Source organism: Saccostrea cucullata, unplaced genomic scaffold (genome assembly GCF_032062105.1).
Source record: "Saccostrea cucullata isolate Sc308-1 unplaced genomic scaffold, CSIRO_AGI_Scuc_v1 ctg3051, whole genome shotgun sequence".
NCBI classification, from domain to species: domain Eukaryota; kingdom Metazoa; phylum Mollusca; class Bivalvia; order Ostreida; family Ostreidae; genus Saccostrea; species Saccostrea cuccullata.
Genome location: NW_026922388.1, coordinates 151034 through 173281, shown reverse-complemented (window position 1 = coordinate 173281; position 22248 = coordinate 151034). Strand labels below are relative to the sequence as shown.

Sequence of the window (22248 nt, the reverse complement as noted above, 5' to 3'; positions counted from 1 at the left end):
TATTTAAAAATCTCTACAATTTACAAAGAAGACTGTAATTATTTGTGTACTAAAAATACACATACTATCACAAATAAGATTTAAATGCCCCTATTTCTTTTGAATGATTATATGAGCTGTGTAGCGAAGTGGTTAGCGCTTTAGTCTCAAAGCAATATGATACTATCTTAAATATTTCAATAAAAGAATAATTTTTTCCATGATTTTTTTTTTCGGAAAAGTTTTATTTCTCATAATTTCATAAATTTTAATAATGCGAACTTAATTTTAATATTTAATTCACAAACTGAAAATGAATATGATTTCTTAATATCTTAAGCTATAGGCATTCTGCGCGCCTTGTTCCCCCATCTTCTTCAATGAATTTCGACGGGATGTCCAAATGATTTGTGTGTAATACAAATCCTCTTATTAATAATTATCACTACTTAAACAGTTCAACCCTTTTTAGATGCAAGTTTCTCTACAAGAGCTTTGCCTTCCTTCAGAGATTTCAAGAAATTTCGGCAAGGAAAGGAAACAGAGAGGAGACAGACATTTACCTTTCGAAAGAGCAAGAAACCAACTCGAGTTAAAGTAAAATATTAACATTTCTATAATGTAATTGTTAAAACCTTGAAGATTTTTCTGAAATAATTATTTTTACAAACGCCCATGGTAAAAATTAATGATAAATTATGTTGTTTATTTGAATTATTAAATAACTTTGAATTATTATCCATTTTTTCATCAGCCAATATAATTTTGTAGTTTTCTTGAGAACACTTTCAATGTCTTTGTTAAGGGGGGGGTGATGTAGAGGAATCATCTTTAAAACCCAAATCAGATTAAATATTGCAATTTAAGCTCATCAAGCTCTGTATAAATGCTATGTTTCTCAAACAACAAGATTTTATTTTACTTTGAACCAATTTCTTTCCCTAGAAAATAATCCTGGATCCACCACTTCATTAAGCGTTCAAATGTACACGTATATGCAAAAATAATTTGAAAATTTAGGAATAAAAAATCCTTTTAGGAGCAAAATGCAAATCATTACAATACCAATGACTTTATACATGTACATCTACACATCACTTCAATCATAACTTTTTTTCTGACCGATGATCTAAAAAAGAACTATAATTAGGCATATACATGTACATGTAGCAAGGGGGTTATAATGGGGGATCCTTGCCTCTTTTCCGGAGCATCATTTTTTATGTTTATTGAAAGCCACCCCTCCCCCACTTTTCGTTGTGTGTAGTCAAATAAGGGTAAGTGGAATTCTATGGATAAAATTTGACTCTGAAAAGAAGTTGGAACCTAACCCAACCTCCACCCCCTTGGCGCACGAAATGAGATTTCTGAGTTTGGAAATTTTTCATTTTTTACTTTTGCTTGTCAACTATTTTAGGTATAAGATGATATTTTTTTTCTCTGGTTGCCACCCCCCCCCCCCCCCCCCCAAATTTCAAAACGACGAGCAGGAGCGGCGCTACGTCCATGATATTCTTTTTTTTTGTAAGCTCACTAATCAGTTGATTGGGTTTATTTATAATTTTATTGAAATCCATTGGGCACATTTTTAAAAAGTCGAATTCTTAAATTATATTTCATAGATAAATGTCGGAGTGATGAGACTCACCATTGGCACACTGAAATATCAACGGGGAACATTATTGCCAATAGAAGTCTTCCCTAGCAATACAGAAACGGATGTCCTAAAGGTGGCAACAGACAAGCATCATAAAAACAATAAGATGCTCCCAACAGAGGAATACATTCTGTTATAAGATGGATCCAGGGCTAGTAGTATACCGGGAACAACAAATGTTTTTACTGTCAGAGGGTATAAAGATTTTCTTGGAAAGCCATTCCAGAATATGCAATTGTACATATGCCCGAAAACAGAATTTGAATCAAGTAAGTTATTTCGAGTTAGTTCGGGGATGGTCTATATTTTCATCCAGAGTCACTTTTTTCCTGTTATATAATAATAAATATCATTAAATGCATTATCATATTCTCCAGATGTATCGAACAGCAGCGATTCTGATGACCTCCCAGATCCAAAACTGAATAACAAAAATGAGGTAAGAACTACAGTATATTACACTTATACAGAGGCTGACAAATAGATTTTTAAGGCACTTGCCCAAGGGCAAGTACATGGTCAAAATTAACTTGCCCTACCTGAATTTATGCCTGCCCTACCATTAGCTTATAAATACTGTATTTATAAATATTTCAAAAAAGAGAAAGACAAATACTGAGTAAAATATTGGCATACATATTGATTTTATTTTTGATAATTGATTAAGTCACTTACCCACGGGCAAATGGTTGCTAAAATTTTACTTGGCCAATCCTAAAATTCACTAGCCCCGGGCGTCGGGCAATGGGATTTGTCATCCCCTGATCTTATAGGTCTATTTTTATTTTGTTTATATTTTTATACATATGTACATGTATATGTATACTTTCGATTGAAGGTAGGTGATGATTCATGGGAGGAGCTCGGAACACCAGAAATACTAAAACGTAAAAGGCCAGCTACAAAATCAAGGAATCGTGCACCTGAAAGAGAGACCCAAAATATAGATTCTGTAAATCCAGCACCAAAACCAGAGAATCGAGTACTTGATGCAGAAACGAGAGTAATAAAACAAGAAAACGACAGAATGGAGCAACCCTCAACCTACAGGTCTTTATACACAACTAATACCTTACAGTAACATAAAATTAGTGGGGGGAGGGCATATGTAGGTGGGGCTTAGTGGGTCTCAGTATTCCAAATGAGTAGATTTTTAGCGAAGGATTTGGCTGTGCTGCAATAAAATTACATAGCAATTTCTAGGCATATTTAAAACTACAAAAGAAACTCAATCTATAAGAAAAAAAATGATTATGATACTAAGTCCTGTTTAAATGACAATTTAGTTAAAAGAACTTACAGTGAATAAATAATGTGATTTTTTTTTTTTACATTTTAGCGAGTATATCACAATTATATCAGATGGTTCAGATGAGGAAGAAGATCTTAATCCACCAAGTCCTTCTGAGGCAAAAAATACGCAAACAGCGGATATGGCTTGCAGGTGGAGTATTCTCATATTTCATTCAATAATTTGAAACTAAGAAACCGAGAAAGTACACTTTGATAAAGCTTGGAATATCATGAATTTAAAACTAAAGGGTCTTATTTTTTCAGTTCTCAACCCCCGCGATCAACTGTGGAAATTCTCCAGGAACTTTCTCTGCAAATTCAATCAAATGACATCTCTCGATTTAACATAAACAGGAGAAATGTGTGGGACGGGGCTTGTAGGGGCTTTAGAAGGTCCACATTTGCACCAAACAACATCTTGCTCGTTAAATTTACTGATGATACTGGATTGTCAGAGGAGGCGGTAGACCAAGGCGGACCACGAGGCGAGTTTCTCCGTCTTCTAATGGATGCACTACAGAACAGCACTTTGTTTGAAGGTCCCACGACGTCCAGGATTCTTACCTTGAATAGCCATGGTAAGAAAGATTATGATAATATTCACAGAGCAATTTAATGACATAAAAGTAATGTCCATGTACTAACATTAATATAATATCTTTTCACTAGCTATACAACGGGACGAATACTATCTGGCTGGTGTTATGGTTGCCGTTGATCTAGTACATGGAGGTCCACCTCCAATGTTTTTCGATATGTTAGTGTTTGGTCCGGAAAATGTACATCCTACGATTGACGATATCCCCGAATCTGAATTCAAACAATCACTCAACTCGGTATAGTATAAAATTTAGTTTCGTACAATTTAATGCATTTAAAATTTCATAGTAAAATAATACCTTTAATTTTTTATATATATAAAATGTTTAATACTATTTTAACAAGCTAAATTATTTACCCATTCATTTATCACGATTCTTCAGATACTGCAAGCAGATACGCTGAACAATTTAACGTAGGTCGCGGGGTTACTGACCTTTTAAAATCGCTCGAAAACATACCCTGAAAATTTGTTACATGAATCCCCTGATTTCATTTTATAGTTTCTGAAAATTTGATAAAAATTGTCTGCATCGTTTTCATGCAATTCACTCCCGAACATGCCATTGTTGACGCAAGCTTTTCAGCGTTATTCTATTGAATTATATAGAGAAAACGTATTTTTTAAACCCTTTTTCTGATAATACTTTTTATTAAAAAATATTAATATCTCTTAAATGGTGCAGACGAAATTATTGATTTTTTGCCCAAATCACATCGAGATTATTTGAATTAAATACATGTAAAAACATCATATGTATTCGGGCTCGTTTTTTCACAAATTAAATGTACATAGTAACTTTTGAATGGCGAAAAAAGACATTTTTAATGAATTACGCTACTAGCGCCCACGACGTCATGCTTGACGTCGCGTATATTTTCTGATTTACACTGCGTCAAAAGGAAACAAGAAATAAAATAAAGTGAATAAAGAAAGAATCTTATGTATTAATATATGTTAATAAGGTGTATATAGGTATAAAATATATTTGATAGGGATTAAGGTGGGGGGGGGGGGGTTAACATTTAGGCAGTTTACAAACTATTATCTGAATACGAAAGAAGTTTTGTTTGATAATGTCATAAAAATACATGTAACCATCATACAGCTTGAAATATCGTTTAAGCATTTTATCAAATTCCAAATCCAAAAATGAAAAACGTCATGCTAATCCCATTAATAGGATTCATATCCTCGTATCTACCAGTACATTACATTGATATTAACTCACTCTAAATTAGGATGTTGCTTGTGAAAAGTGTCGAGCTAGTTTTTCAGCAGCAATACTTATTTTTTTAATTTTCCCTTTCAGTACGTCCTTAAGCCCATCTACCCCTGCTCTATTAAATGTAAGTTGCACGTGTTTCACGGACAGTCCATGCGATGCTAAGCTTGAACACTGGGTCTTCGTCAAAACATTTTGGCTTATCAACTGGTCATAGCCGTCTAAATTTTTTTGTTTGTTTTGCGCCTTTTTGATCTGGAGTGAGACATGCTCGACAGAAAAAGCAGATTGTCGGAGAGAATCTGAGGCGCTGGGTATTTTCAGCAACATGTGGCGGAGTACCAGAACATCGTTAACAGCATTGTGGGCTTGGACCGGTGGCAGGTCTGTACCAAATTGTTGAACCAAATGCTGCAGCTTGTAAGATGATTGACTGGGGAATGCCTTTTTGAAAACTTTAATGGAGTCTGAAAAACCAACAATACTTTTAAGATGATCGGTGATTCCGTGCCTGTTGAATGCAGATATTAAGATCCGAGCATCAAAACATGCATTGTGAGCCACGATTAGAACGGAGTCATACTTTCTCATCCACTCCACAAACTTTAACAGTGCCTCCTTTTCTCCCATGGATCGGACCGGTACCATGTCGGAGAACATGGTCAAACCATGCAGTTCGATGCCTGTCAGTTTTGAAACCGTTTTAGGGATATAACCATTTTGAGGACGTATAAAACTGGAGAAGGTGTCCTCCGTACAATAGCTACTAGCAGCTATTTGGATGATGGAACTATCTGTCGCTGAAAGAAAAAAAACACTACTTTTTACCAAATTTATAGTAATTAAAGCTGGTAAAAAAGTTTACGTTAATCATGCAAACAAAATAGTTGCCTGCCCTGATAGTTTTAAATATTTATATATATTAATTACCTAAACCAGTGGTTTCCAGATCAGCTACAATGATACTAGATGTTTCAGGAGATAGAGGTGAAATTTTCGATGGTTTTCTTTCAGACATGGGAATTTCCGTGATAAGATCCTCTAACTCATCATTTGTCGCTGACAATTCTATATCTGTAGCGTATGTAGTGCCTTCGCAGAGTTCCATTGTTGTCTCCGATGTTTGCCTCTGTTCCCGAAGTTTAAGACGTTCTACCTTGGCTTTGTAGGTACCTTGGAATTGGTGCTTTGTGGACCTTTTTTTATCCAGAAGGTTTTGTCTTTTTTCAGTTTGTTTCCCAGGAGACAAGTTGCATGCTGAATTAACCTTTTGAAGAAAAAGAAATAATGCAAAATCTTCCCCCAGCTTAAGATATTCATTTATATTTTAGATTTCATGTCTGCTGTAATATGGATTATTTCTTTTTGATTTAAAAAAAATGATTGTTAAATTTTTACACTCAAAATATATTTTGTCATGAATAATTACATACGGGTATACATAGGTGTTTTTACTCTTTGATTAATTTGATCGTTACAAAAAGGTCAGCCACCCTCTTCATTCATGAAACGGGAAAATGATCCGCCCATTGCAATACATTTTATTAAAACATTAAAACAGCTTTACCTGCAAAATGTACTTGTGACCTTCGTTTTTTTGGGCAACAGCAGCGGCAACTCTGTAAGAAAGGCTCTCTGATCCTGAGTAGTGTTGAGCTTTAGGGGCCTTCTTTGCTATCATCTGATTTAAATTTTCGTTTGCGTTTGATGATCCAAGATCTATGTACTTTTCAGCTTTTTCAGCATGCTTCTGGAAAACATCCTGCAGGGCTTCTCTTAGTTTTTCTCCAACAAGATCTTTTCCCGAGGGCAGTGATTTATGTCTGTAAGTGCTTGGATCTTTAAGGAATCCACACCAACTGGAGTTACATTGACTGTGATCTCCGAATGCATGCGGAACTGTTGCATACAGGTTTTTTCGGATCCCCTCTACGTCATTTTTGTTTTGTTGAATTGTATACGCAAAACATTTCTTGAAGTATTTTATGGTTTTCACAGAAAGACCTCCATGGGTTTCTTTGACCTTATATAATGCGTTGGACAAATTCCGGACTACGTGGTTTTTATCGCTACTTTTTGTAATGTTTGGTACTGCCTTTTTAGTTCTCAAAAATGTAGTGCTGTCGTCATCCATGATAAGTTTTCGTACATCCAGGCCTTTTTCTTTCAAAGACTTGATGCACTTCACGGTTAGGAAAGGTTCCATGCCTTTAGCTGAACCGCTCCAGTTTTTTCTACAGCTGTGAGATTTACATAAACCTCTTCCTCTTTTTCGATACTGGCATTTTCTACAAGACTTGCACGCCACACCATAAGAAAGGCACTTTTTTGTACTCTTCCCAACAACCGTTACATGTCCTTCAAAAAAAGTTATATCAAGCATTTAAATATGTTCGTGTGAGTTTATTGAAAAGGTATATAAAAACAGTTTAAATGATGTGATTAAATGTTCCTTATATCTTTTCTTATATTTTAGGCAAATAAATAAAACATAAATATATTAATAAAATATAATGTTTCACTTTGAAATTGGTAAAAAATTAAGCATTAATATTTAAGATTTTTGTCGTTTTCAACACACAAAAAGCTTTGGTAGGAATTTGTTAAATAATAGTCCATATAAACTGTAAAAAGTAATCTTTGTGTCACAAGGGGGGGGGGGGGGTGTTAAAATATTTTCCGTTTTTCGTTTATTTCTATAGTCTGAAAAATACAAGTTTTACCATGTTTAGAGTTATCTCTCTTTGTATTAACAAGAGAAGTAGCAGACAAAAGATGGGTACCCTAAAGCATAACGGACAGACGAGGGACGGACACCCCCATCACTATAAACCGATGTTTATTATGTGTTAAAATTGACATATTGAAAGGTACTCTCTATGGTCTATGACAAGAAAATTCATACAAGTACATGTATTTAGAAAGCAAGTGGGAGGGGGGGGGTGGTTGTATTGCTAAACACCGCTTTTTGAATATCAAGTATTGACTTTAATTTCATATTTACCAGATAAACTATTATAATTGCGTCCTGTTCCTTTTTTTCTGCCAGCCACCGTCGCATGAAACCTCTGCACCCTCGCTGCAACTTAGATCTGGAGCGTCTCCGCTGATGAAGAATTTTTTTTTCGATTAACTTTTGAAAATACATGACATGATTACATGTATCATGGAGAATAAATTTTAGAAATTTAACCCCTTTTTACACATATATAATTAATATTATAAAAGAATTTCCCCAGTAGTGATTTTTGATTTTATGCATTTTTTTAAGGGGGGGGGGGTTAAGTATTTTGAATGTGTTAAGTAAATATACCTATTAGAACAAATGATTTCAGCCTGAATTGCAGCATTACAAGAATTCTCTGCGATATCCTCCATAACACATCCTATTTCTCTTTCCCGTTCTTTTAGAGTTTTGTGGTGAATAGAGGGAAGGTTAAGCTCTGCGAGGATATTGTTAACCTGCTGTTCACCAATACCAGCATGCAGCATTGCTATAATATCAAAATTAATCATCCCCCATTAACACCTGTCCAAAAAACTAATATTTTTCTTTTTTACCGGTATCTATATTAAATGGTTGACAATTTTTTTAAAACTGTTTTTTATTTATTTATTATTATTTTAGTCTTGTAAATACGTATTAAAAGTAAGTTTTAAATCTGTTGTAAACAGCATTATTAATACGCATTAAAGTCATATTGTTAGGGGGGAGGGTTACCTGCAGCAAGCTTTGTATTAACGTCAAAGCATCTAGGCGGTCCTTTCCCATCCACATTCGTTGTGTGTCTCTTACCGGTAGGCACTGAATTCAAGTTGTTGCATTTTACACATTTTACGTACAGAATAGACGCCAATCCATACTTTGTCTCGTCAACACAAGCATCTAATCTTAAGTTGTCTTTGCAGAAAACGCACTCCTTCAAACCTTGAGCCAATACGCTTAGCTCTACTATTCTTCTCCCCTCGGCCCAGGAATCATTTTTGTCTTTTTGTTCATCTGTGCCTTTTTGCTCTTTCTTTCCATCATTTACGGAAGCGTTTTCCTTTCGTTTTAAATTTTCCAAGCGATTTTGCTTTCGCACAGAAATAAATTTTCCCTTGTGCTTCATGGCACCGAGCCGTTTTTCATTTATGACGTTTACATATTTTAAAAATGACGTAGGCTTATAAAATTTGCGCCAAATCTTTTGATATATTTTGTTCGAAATTTCATTTTGTAAAAAACAAATACTCAGTAATGTTTACCTCTAATTTATTGTCATGATGAACATGTGTGAAGTTGTTAAATTTTATTTATGAATTCTATATTTGTGTTCAATCAAAAATTTTATTTCATCGAGACAATGAAAAAATAACGCCTCAATTCATCATGTGCACATTCTAACACAACCACTAATAGATCGACCGCTGTGACCGATAATAAGAATAACTGGAGAAAAAAATTATATATGTCGCTCGTATATAATATATATATTTGTAAATTTATAAATTGAAACGTCTCTCTCTCTCTTTCTCTCTCCCTGAAGGCAGAACAGTGAGGATCCAAGGGCTTACAGGCGAACATTAATATAGACTGATGCTTATAAACCAAAATAGGAATTTTTAATTGCAAAACACTAGCCCTTGTTGTTATGAGTTATCAACAATACTTTCGGTATAAATGTATATAAATATATTTTTTTCAATTAACTACGGTTGTATTGATTCGATAGCTGGAATTAAAAAAAAAAATTTTTCATTATAAAATAGATTTCTTAAATTTTAATTTATTTTGCATACTGAAAATCATTATTTAAAACTTTTGCTTCCTAAAATGTGACGTCATAATCAGATGTGCACAAGAAAGTCGCCCAAATCATATAAATTGCGTACCCAGTTTTAATGACGTCAGCAACCCCGCGACCTACGTTAAGAAGTTCAATGGAAGCCAACAGCAGCACTTTGACTTTAGCGGGATGTTTCCATCACGTACGATCGATCGAGGACAAAGTGCCACTAATCAGAGATATGATCAAATGGTACTGTCTTGAGAGGACACGTACGGCATTTGACAGGTATTCTTTTTTTTTTTTTACTTTTTTACTTTAACTTAAATCTATTATACTTATATATTAATTATAGTAACCCTGCAAAATAAAAAATCGAGGGATTAATCTACTAGTAATTATTTTTTTATGTTTCCGATTCATTTGCAGGTATCTAATAGTATAAAATTTATTTTTTTTCTGGTTAGATTTAAGTCTGGATTACAAACCCTGGGTGTGCTGGCCACCATTCAGTCATATCCAGAGAGTTTTAGAGATTGCCTAATGTTCACCAACATCAAACTGACGGCGATATCGATGGAGGATATTTTCCGTCCATGTGTCAGTCCCACCGGAAGTAACCGGAGAACAGTCGAGGACAGACTGGTTGGATATTGGCGGGACTTTTTACAAGATGCAGAGGGTACTGGGCATTGTTTAATTTTTCTATGAAAATAACTTTCTGTAGAGAGAAATTGTATACGTATTTAATGGTTATTTCCAATTATTCAATGAAAATTATATTGAAACTATTTTTTCCCAGTAAAAAAATATGAAAATGAAATTTTTTTAAATTTACATATAATTTGCTTTTACAGAGGGAGCCACTGTGGTGACTTTGGAGCACTTATTGATTTTTGCAACTGGAACAAACAGAGTGCCGCCACTCGGACTCAGTCCTTCTCCTGTTCTGTCGTTTCTACACGAAGAGGAGGGGGGAGGAAAGTTCCCCATTGCTAATACCTGTGGGAATGAATTGAAAATTCCAATTCATCCATCTTTTGAAATGTTCAAGGAAAATATGGAATTCGGAATTTTAAATGCCCCAAATTTTGGTCGGGCATAGTTTAATTGCATGGTCATTACATGAGAACAAACACGCCTAAATTTCAAATTAATTTTCCTGATAAAAAAAATTCTGAATCATTTTTTATGGGTATTTTTTTTTTTACATTAATCAAAATTACATTTTAAAACCATGTTTATTAGGTAAATCTACGCTTAATACAATTCTAATATCTGACTTAATCTGTCCTCATATTATGGTCTTTATTTGCTTGTGTACATCTATTATTAAGACCTACGTACATCTTTGCATAAATTTGATATGTAAATATATCATTTATAGTCTGTGTAAATTTTAGAAGCTCAATTAAACTGGGAAAAGTAGATTGCTCCATGAAATCTCTATATCAGTCAGCCACAAGAATGTAGAGGGAGAGGGTGCATTTCTACGTGTTTATGCCATTATCAAATACGTGTTACATGTATGACAAATAAAGCCATGTTAATTTGCATTCATTGATTTTATTTTCATTGTTTTATATGTCACTTCTTTAGACATTTATATTGCAAAAATGAAAACTTGAACAACATGTAGGTATTACTCGCCAGATATGTGCATTAACTCAAGGTAATTCTGTAATGCGCTTTCAACATCAGTCGCAGTTCTCCAATGAATTCTTGATTTTACTAGGTTAAGATATTCATAAACTTCAGAATCGTCACAGATAGACTTAGATTTCGTGTTTTGTCGGAGATGTTCGATTTCCTGTGCAGTGACGGGCCTTTTAAAGTCACATTTAGAATAAAGTTCTGGTAGGAAAAAAATTTCGTTTGGAATTCCAGCCGGACAAGACCCGGTATTTGGTCTTATTCTGTGACAATTCCATGCCATTGCAGTTTCATTCAACTGCCTTTGGATAAAGTCCATGAAACAGTATTGAAAACATGAACGTTGGAATTTATTATCTGGATTATAAATTCCAAAGTCATAGATGTCCGAAAAATAGTCCATCCACCACTGTGCTCTGTTCCTTTTAAAATAACTCCACCAAGCTTCTATTCTTTGATTTCTTACTGACGTCACGTAGGAATGACTAGAAGGATCATTGGTAAATATTGTCTGAATTGTAGCTAGAATACCATTTTCAGTGCCTGGGTCTGTTCGAAGATTTCTAGGACATCCTTGCAATTGTTCGACACAATCAAGAAAATATTCCCCAATTACGGCCGGGTCGCTGTTAGATGCAGCCACCTCTAACAAAAGAACTCGTCTTGAAAATCCGTCAATTGCACCGTGAATGGCAAACCCATATGGTTTTAACTTGTCAAAGCCATCAATATGCCATGTAAAATTGGGGCCATTACTTACATAGACACGTCTTTGAAGACGGCGTCTGATTCTTCTTACACTTCCCTCGGGATTCAATCTTTGTAATAGCCGCATTACCGTATTCTTAGAAACACACAACTGATACTTAAACTTCAACAATTTCCACATTTCTCTGTAACCCACATTTCCGCTGGGTCCACTCAACTCTAATCTAATTTTTTCTTCTACAGTTCCTATCGGACTTGGGTTTTTCCTCCGAAACAAGTTAAATGATTTAAGCCTTCTTTTAAGAGACCTTAAACTCCATTCAAAACCATGATACGTGGTCAGAAACGTCAGTATTATATCGTAAGAATATCCTTCTGACATATACGCACTGAGTAATTCCTCTTCAGTCTCATAATTTCTTAACTGTGGAGCCAAAGGTAAAACAGCAAAGTTTCTTTTTGTAAAGCATAGAACAAGGAAGGTCGTCAAAATAAAGCTCACCTAAAACATGAAAAATATATAAGCAGAAAAAACTTCATTAAATTATTCAATAGATTACATGTATGCGCTCTTTTGCAAAGTTATACAACTCATTGATACATTGTGTATGAACATGATGAAATATAGATAAAGAGTATTAAATAATACATACCATTATGCTGCTTCTGTAAAGTGAACGTAATTACAGGAGTGGTATTACTGGTTTCTCCCCTGCCTGGGGTTAATCTGTATATCATTCGATCGAGATCTGTGGGATACGGATCACGTGATGGAAAATTTTCCCTTTATATATATCGCATTTCTCTTTATATATATCGAGTTTTTGTTTATATATATCGCATTTCTCATTATATATATCGAGGTTCTGTTTATATATATCGCATTTTCTTTATATATATTGAGGTTCTGTTTATATATATTGCATTTTCTTTATATATATCGAGGTTCTGTTTATATATATCGCATTTTCTTTATATATATCGAGGTTTTGTTTATATATATCGCATTTTCTTTATATATAGAGGTTTGCTTATATATATTGCTTTTCCTTTATATATAGAGGTTGGCACTAATGGGCTTCCGTACCTCTATACCATAAGTTCTGAGTTTAAACAAGAGACCCTTATGCCACACACGATCAAATGCTTTAGAAAAATCACAGAATATTTTGCAACAATTTTCATCGTCGTCAATTAGCTTAACAATAGTATCATATGTTTCTATTAGTTGACATACAGTGGAATGACCTGGTAAAAAATCAAGATTGCAGTTTATAAAAAAGATTGTTATCACGGAAGTGATTATACAAGTGTTTGAATATGATTCGTTCCATTATTTTACCAATACAACTTTACAATGACACAGGTCTAGAATTAGACATAATGGAATGATCATCTTTCTTAAATAAAGAGAGAACATAGCAATTTTTCAATTACAGGAAAAATACGATCAACAAATCACCTGTTAAACATAATGGTTTTAGAATAGCATACATGGTGGATTTCAACATCTTGTGACTAATATTGTCTTGACCTATTGCTTTCTTAACAGAAAGAATTGAAACTAGTGCTAATTGTAACGGGAACCGTTACAGATGTTCCCCAAACGCTCCCCAACTCCCTTTTAGTTCCATATTCCCTGTAATATACTATTTGTGAAAGCATTCAGTCCAAAATTATTAAAAATCACTCATTCAAGTGTATTTCTAATTTCATTCGTTCCAAATGCACGCACGTGCGTGCACGTGCATGATGACCATACCTTCTTGTAGGAGTCCCTTATATTTATTTATGTTCTGAATCCCATCCTGTTTGGTTGAAAAACAAGGGAGTTATAGCCATTTCAAGTGTCAGCCAATCAGATTGCAGCACACGTGCATGCGCGTGATTTCATGATCATTTTTCTATATGGCATTGTAGGATATCCTAATGAATGATTATGTTTTAAATTTCAAAGCATTTCGTCAAAAAACAAAGGAGATATAGTCATTTAAAGTTTCAGCCAATCAGATCGCAGCACACGTGCATGCGCGTAATTTCTTGAAATTTTTTGTATATCATATTGCAGGGCATCCTAATGTATGACTATGTTTTAAATTTCAAAGCATTTCGTCAAAAAACAAAGGAGATATAGTCATTTAAAGTTTCAGCCAATCAGATCGCAGCACACGTGCATGCGCGTAATTTCTTGAAATTTTTTGTATATCATATTGCAGGGCATCCTAATGTATGACTATGTTTTAAATTTCAAAGCATTTCGACAAAAAACAAAGGCGATATAGTCAATTAAAGTGTCAGCCAATCAGATTGCAGCACACGTGCATGCGCGTGATTTCATGAAATTTTTTCTATATCATATTGTAGGATATCCTAATTCATGACTATATTTTGAATTTCAAAGCATTTCATCAAAAAACAGAGAAGATACTGAGATTTTTGTTTCAGCCAATCAGAGCGAAGCGCACGTGCATGCGCGTGAGTTCGTGCTAATTTGACAGTGTCACATTATCAATAGTATTAATATATCTTTATATAATGAGTTTCAAATCATTTCATCAAAAAATGTAAAAGTAATAGCTATTTAAAGTATATCAGTCAATTCACTCATTTCACGCGCACGCACGTGCGTGCGTATGCGCGCAAAATGACCTTCGTTCCGCACACCTACACTACACACCTATTAACCCTAAAAAGGTTTTAGCTCAGTTGGGTGAACAGTTTCTGAGAACACTCGCGGACAAAAAAAGTACAGGAGAAGAAATAAGAAAAAAAATAATAATAATAACTAGTGCTAATTGTAACGGGAACCGTTACAGATGTTCCCCAAACGCTCCCCAACTCCCTTCTCGTGCCATATTCCCTGTAATTTTCATTAAAGAAGGCAAAATCTATGCATTTAAGACGTAAATAACGTTTTCCCAAAAGTATACCAAGTATTTCAAATTTAAGCAATGCAGGCGTGCGCATGTGATTGCATGAGCGTAATGACGATATCATCTTGTCTACACTATTTTACTCATATGCACGTGCACGCATGTGCATGATGACCATACCTTCTTGTAGGAGTCCATTATGTCTGTCTATGTTCTGAATCCCATGCTGTTTGGTTGAAAAACAAGGGAGTTATAGCCATTTAAAGTTTAAGCCAATCAGATTGCAGCGCACGTGCATGCGCGTGTTTTCATGACAATTATTATATATCTTATTGTAGGACATCTTAAAGTATGCATATGTTTTAAATTTCAAAGCATTTTGTAAAAAAACAGAAAAGATATTGAGATTTTTGTTTCAGGCAATCAGAGCAAAGCGCACGTGCACGCACGTGCATGCATGTGAATGGTGACCAAACCATCTTGTAGGAGTCCTTTATGTCTATCTATGTTTTAAATCCCATGCTGTTTGGTTGAAAATCAAGGGAGTTATAGTCATTTAAAGTTTCAGCCAATCAGATTGCAGCGCACGTGCATGCGCGTGATTTCATGAAAAATTTTATATATCATATTGTAGTACATCCTAATACATGTCTATGTTATAAATTTCAAAGCATTTCATCATAAAACAAAAAAGATATTAAGATTTCTGTTTCAGCCAATCAGAGCAAAGCGCACGTGCATGCGCGTAAGTTCATGCAAATTTGACCATGTCATCTTATCTACACAACTTATATATGTTTATATAATGAGTTTCAAAACATTTTATCAAAAAATATAAAAGTTACAACCATATTAAATATATCAGTCAGTTTATTCATTGCACGCGCCCGCACGTGCATGCGAATGCGCGCAAAATGACCCTCGTTCGGCACATCTACACAACATGCCTACTAACCCTAAAATGGTTTTAACTTAGTTTGGTGAACAGTTTCTGAGAACACTTCCGGACAAAAAAGTACCGGAGAAGAAATAAGAAGAAAAAAGAATAATAATAATAATAATAATAACTAGAAAGTCTGCTATTGCAAGCAATAGCATATGTCGCCCCGTATTAGACAAGACTTTCATTTTTATCATCACTAAAACAAAAGTCCATAAGCTAAGTTTGAACAACCATTGAGTCCATTGGAAACGGAAGACCTTAATTCGGTACATCCCACTCATTATTTTTAGAATCGGTAGGAGAAGAAAGTAGTGCAGGAAAATTACAAGTTCCTCAATTTGCAGACTTGCATAAAAGAAATCTGGCAGATGTACTGAACTGAGCCTCATACTTGTTAATTGGCAGTATCTTTCCTATGATAAAAGCTTGGGAAATGTAATTTATGAAGAAGATCAGCCGAATTATTTTGTGAATTGTAACGCCAGTGAGAACTCTGAAATTTCCCTCTTTCACTTTCATTTTAGAGGTTCTACCGAAAAACGAATCTGACATGCCACCATCAATTCGAGCATTTCTGCATTGCAGAGAGCTGATGTGTGTTATGAGATAATAAATCATGTGTGAACTTTCTCAGTTTAGCGGAATCATGAACATTTTCGGCGAGATGAATGTTTTGTATACAGTGGTGATCAAGGCTTTGCGAACCATCAGGAGCGGATCAAAGAATTTATGAATGAATAAAAACTATGGAAATGACGTACCAATTTTTTAATTTATACTTGCACTATCTAATGAAATGAATAATATACAAGTGATAGATATACAAGAAAACGCGAAATGATAATAAATGCAGCTGACAATCGTTATTTTTTTTTTATATAGATAAAATAAAATATTTATAAATTCAAGAGACAAAACAGAAGGAGAATGAATGATGGCAAAATATCACATGACGGGAACTGAATTTTATGAATGAAGATTTTAAAAAGTTACTTGTAAGTTGTATATGTTATATCTGTGTATTCTACTTGGCTGTGTGCTTCATAAAAAGAGGGGGGGGGGGCGTCTTGAACATAGTAAATAGCCATAACGTTTGAACGGTAAGTACTAGGGCTTTCGTATTTCAAATATGTAATCCTTGTGAAAAGAACTTTTATTGGATACGACGAACTTTGACCCTTTGACCTAGACCTTGGAGAACACATGTGTACATCTGAATCTTTTTTCCTGTTTCGTTTCTATGGCAACCGTGAGCGACTCATTACAATTATTTTGAAAGTAGAAATCACTTTGACACATTGCAAGGAATAAACATTGAGAGTTTCAAAACGATTGCCTGAGTAGTTATTGAGAAAATCGAAATTAAAGAATTTTAACTTTCACCTGGTTTCCATGGCAATAATCGATTATATGAAAATTTTAAATACGAGTTGCAGAACTACAGATACTAATCATTAAAATAAGAAAAGTTTCATGACGAACGTTTAAGGGACCAGAGAGAACACTCTCGGACAAAATTTGTCGCTTTTTACAGGTTTCCATGGCAACGGTAGACATATTGGAACTGAACGACCTCACTGCACAACTACAACCAGTGATCGTCCTTGAAGGAAAGTTTCAGGAAGATTGTCCCAGCCATCTCCGAGAAACAGCCTGGATAAAAAAAACATGCGTACAATATCAATATGTCGTCCCCGACTTCGTTCGGGGCGACATAATAATAATAATAATAAGAAACAGAGTAAAAACAATATGTTCCCCAACTTCGTTTGGGGAACATAATAATAATAATAAGAAACAGAGTAAAAACAATATGTTCCCAAACTCCGTTTGGGGAAGATAATAATGTCTTTGATTTCTTGTTCTCAAACACAGACTGTATCAAATTTGCTATTGCACACAGAAAAGAAATTCGGTAACATAGGGTCGCTTTCGTCAATACAAGTAATAGAAGCAAAATACTCGTAATCAATTAAAACATCTATTTTCTCTTCATTTGAAAGCATAGGAGTTGGAAGCAAATTGAAAGGGGGGGATAAACCAACAAAAAAAGTAAACCCCAATTTTAAACGCCTATATTATGTCTTTGCAAAAAAGCGGGGAATTAAGTCCCCCTACCCCCCCCCCCCCCCCCAGTTCCGACGCCTATTGCAAATTGAACCAGAAGTCTCTGTCGAGACTGTAGCTCTACTGGTTTGTACTTATAACAAAGGAAAAGAAGCCATTGCTATCGGTCTAAATCTGTAGGAGGAGTAGCATTTTAAAGGAATTTCACAGAAATTTCTATTTTTAGTAAACATGGCAACACCGTTCATCAAAATCAAAAAACCGATGCTCTAAATATGTATCTTGGTGTGGTCTTTTTGTGTGCTAAGTTGTATTGAAATCAGACCAAAACTGTGAGAGGAATAGTGTTGTAAAGGTATTTCACAGAAATTTCTATTTTTAGTAATCGTTCATCCAAATCAAAAACCGATGCACTGAATTATGTATCTTAGTGTGGTCTACTTGTCTTACAAATGTTATTGAAATCATACCAAAACGGTAGGAGGAGTAGCGTTTTAAAGGAATTTTACAGAAATTTCTATTTTTAGTAACCATGGGAACGCCATTCATCTAAATCAAAAACCGATGCACTAAATTATGTATCTTAGTGTAGTCTACTTTTCTGACAAATTTTATTGAAATCAGACCAAATCTGTAGGGGGAGTAGCATTTTAAATGAATTTCACAGAAATTTCTATTTTTAGTAACCATGGCAACACCGTTTATCGAAATAAATAAACGATGCACTGAATTATGTATCTTAGTGTAGTCTACTTGTGTGCCAAGTTATATTGAAATCATACTAAAACTGTAACAGGAGTAGCATTTTGAAAAAATTACTAAAAATTTGAAAAACTAAAATAGAAATTTCTGTTAAATTCCTTTTAAACCCTATTCCTCCTACAGATTTGGTCTGATTCAATAGAGGACGCTAAATTGCGTAAGAAGTCGGATGGTAATGACTGAAGGACTGTATCGGATGATGAAGTGCAGATCTATGTGGCAATGCCGATTTCTGCACTTGGTTCAGATAGACTGTTTACCATGTTAACGGAAGTGAAGTTCTCGGTCTCGCGAGGCCTCGGTGATAATGTACAGCGTTGCGCCAGTGACTTGCTTTTGATCCGAAGATAATTCATTATTTTGTTTGTAAAAAGATATATTATATCTTATCACTTAGTAAACAATTAAACAAAACATCTTTTTTTTCTTCGGTGTATTTATACGCCACTCATATACATCTGACCTTTCAGGGGTGTTGCTAAAACGCGGAACGGAAAGCGGAACGGAACGGAAACGGAAAATATTATTTCGATTAAATCATTTAAAATACATAAATTTTCTGAGAAACGATGTATGTTATGCATATTTAATCACTCCTTAATAAATACAAGTTGATCTAGTAATGTCAAGTCTCTTAGGAAAACCGCTGACATAGTAGTGACGTAGCATCGCTTTTGAAAGGGGGGGGGGGGCAGAGAAAAAAGTCGAACTTGACAAGCGAAAAAAAGACAATTGAGGATAAATTCCAACTCCAATTTCGTTCAGTAGTACTTTTTACACCAACTTACTACATTAATTTAACAGACAGAAAGTGTTGGGAGTTTTAATGAACATTTCTATAGTAAAAAAGGTTATATTTGGTAAACAGTTGAGGGGGGGGGGGGGGGGCAATATTTGGTATGTAAATGAATAATGGTAATTGATAAGAAAAATAAAAAGTAAAAAAACTAGAGCCGAGCTCGTTGCAAAGCAACGAATAGGTCTTCCGTTGGAGCTACGGATAGGAAGACGTAACCTTGAGTCTAGGTCAAGCCACATTCTAAGTTATACAAGTAAGCAACCTAAAGACTTGTAAAGGAAGAAACTTACAATGTTAAATTTTCACCATGAAAAACACTGTAAAGGAATGTATGTGACCTTGAACTTTATAAATGACCTTGCGTCAAGCAATGTTTCGCCATGAAAAACACTGTAAAGGAATGTATATGACCTTGAACTTTCTAAATGACCTTGCGTCAAGCGATGACAAACTCTGTTATAAAAATCTAATACCGTATAATCCCTATTAACCGCCCCGGGTGCTTAGAAAATTTCGAAAAGGGGTCGGTTATTTTGGTATTCTCTTCATATTATTTAATGTCATTCTTATACTTCAAAAATGTTAAAGAACAACTAAAATAATGCCGAAGCGGAACTTTACTTTAAGTGAAGATTATCCACCCAATTTATGCGATATGATTCATTTTCCACTGAGAAATTGGATAATAGACAAGTTACATTTTCACTTTGTTAAAATTTTGGCAGACGTTTGATACGATTCTAGATGATTTTAATCATTGTAGAGGGGGCCCTTGTTTTCTAATAATTGAAAAAAGACCTAGGGGCGCTTATAGGGGCAGGGGTGGTTAATAGGGATCATACGGTATGTGTATTACCGACTGGAAAAGTACACACATGTTTTTTTATACATTCTTTTAGTCCATGAATCCAGCCAAAACATCTTATCTTTAGTGACCTTGAACTTGAGTCAAGGTCATGTCCCACCCTGCATTATACATGTATCAGCAATGTTTCACAGGTACAAATACTGTAGCGAATTTACAGTTTCTCTGTCAGTAACCTTGACTTGTCTGAATGAATGGATATGTTCAGCCTTATTTTTTCTGAGCATATACAGTATCGAATCGGAAGAATTTATTAGGTTCAACACTATGATTTAGCTAAGGATTTAACAAGAAATATGTCTATAGGACATGAATGCCCCGCCAAGTGTATATTAGTAAATAATGCAACATTAAAATCTGTATTAGTGTATGACGTTTGTTGAGAATATCTTGAATAGTTTCTTTAAAATTGAAATCTTAAAAAATGGATATAGATTATAAAATCCCCTTCAAATAATGCATAAGCTTACATAAAAATATCTTAAATGGTTTCTTTAATACTAAGCAAAATGCAAATTAAAGACAAGTGAGGTAAAGGTCACAGGAAAGTGCAAGGTTAAAGTGTATCAGCATACTAAAGTTTGATAAAAATGTCTTGGATTAATTCTTCAAATCTGAGCACCGCACGTGTGGCACAGGGGTTAGAGCATCTGTTCTAGACTAAGGTTTGGATATCTGTCTCAAAAGTGTGCATATATTTTGGCCACTTTTGTATGTAAAAAATGCTTACATGTATATAATTAAACTTACATGTACAAGCATATTCCCGTAAAATCGTGCAATTGAAAATTCTTTTCGGGTTTTTCCCGTGAGTTGGAAACGTCACTTACTGGTACACTTACAATGACGCCGTGGTATTTCCATTTATAACTATCGGAGTACACGATGTATTTTTAACACCGACATGCCCGCGGCTCTCTGCGGCCACGCACGTGTGAACGAGGACTCGGGTGCAAAACTTTTTGACACAAGGCAACAGAGGTGGATGTAAACTGTAATGACATAACTGAGGGCATTGTGGCATCGCACTTTGAAAAAAATGCATAAAACAAATTCTAGACTTATAGATTTTAATAATTTAAATTGAAAGTGGATACACCCCCAAGGTAAGCCCCAATTTTTAATGCCTATATAATGTATCTGCAAAACATTTGTGTGAACCCCACCCCCACCCCCCGTACAGATGCCTATGCTTCACAACAATATAACTGGTATGACGTTAAAATTTTTCAATAAATTTTAGTTTACATAAAATGCATGAAAACTGTAAAAAAAAAAATTAGTTCAGTAAAATATTTAAGAGAGAAAGAATTTTCAAAGTACATGTATGGAAAAATCAAAATCGCTCACTTTCATATCGTAAAGTGACCATACCGAAGAGTTATCAAACAGGTTCAATTATTCATATCATATCTAAGATTTGCAAGAATATTGACCAAGCCACACACATTTTTTAAAGTGCGTTAATATGGTCGACATCAACGCACTTTGAAAAGAAATTTTATTTTTTTAAAAGTGCGTTGATTTGGTCCCAAATTTAACGCACTTTGAAAATATTTTTCAAAGTGCGTAATTTTTCAAAGCGCGTGGTAACAGGGCATACATAATGAAATTCGATTATTCGTGGACGATACATCACTGTTTGCAATAGTGGACACTGATATTAATACTCCTACATGATCTCTTACAACCGATCTTGATAAAATAAAGAAATGGTCACAAATCTGACTTTTATTAGATTTTAGGTATAGGCGAATGTGTGTGGATATGTGGAAGGGATGGTGTTAATTAATTCATTCAAGATTTGCTAAATTGTTCGTTCGGGCGAAGGCTTAGAAAATGTGACACACTGCGCGTGCAGGTACACACCAGTAAATGTTATCATTAAAATAAAATTTGACGGACATTAATTTACACCACGAGCATTATATATATTTTCTGTTTTTCATACCCCAGATTTCCTTCTTTTGATTTACCGTTTACACAGGCCTGTGTTTTAACAGCTGTTCATTAATTCTGTCAATTAATATATGATACGAGAAAACGATACATCT

General features: G+C 34.6%; 3 protein-coding genes across 3 annotated transcripts; 1 reads left to right on the top strand and 2 right to left on the bottom strand.

The window, feature by feature from the left end:
- Positions 1 to 4767: 4767 nt before the first annotated feature.
- Positions 4768 to 7009, bottom strand: LOC134261717 (uncharacterized). Its single transcript, XM_062744118.1, has 3 exons — positions 6323 to 7009; positions 5686 to 6022; positions 4768 to 5555 (listed from the first exon to the last, which is right to left on the bottom strand). The coding sequence occupies exons 1-3, from the start codon at positions 6959 to 6961 to the stop codon at positions 4768 to 4770; spliced, it is 1764 nt and encodes a 587-aa protein (XP_062600102.1). The 5' UTR covers positions 6962 to 7009.
- A 761-nt stretch (positions 7010 to 7770) lies between these two features.
- On the bottom strand, positions 7771 to 8975 carry LOC134261710 (uncharacterized). The gene is made up of 3 exons (XM_062744111.1): positions 8477 to 8975; positions 8069 to 8249; positions 7771 to 7861 (listed from the first exon to the last, which is right to left on the bottom strand). The coding sequence occupies exons 1-3, from the start codon at positions 8865 to 8867 to the stop codon at positions 7771 to 7773; spliced, it is 663 nt and encodes a 220-aa protein (XP_062600095.1). The 5' UTR covers positions 8868 to 8975.
- Positions 8976 to 9678: 703 nt separating this feature from the next.
- Positions 9679 to 10651, top strand: LOC134261711 (G2/M phase-specific E3 ubiquitin-protein ligase-like). The gene is made up of 3 exons (XM_062744113.1): positions 9679 to 9812; positions 9992 to 10206; positions 10382 to 10651. Exons 1-3 carry the CDS (start codon positions 9679 to 9681, stop codon positions 10627 to 10629), a joined length of 597 nt encoding a protein of 198 aa, XP_062600097.1. The 3' UTR covers positions 10630 to 10651.
- Positions 10652 to 22248: the final 11597 nt, after the last annotated feature.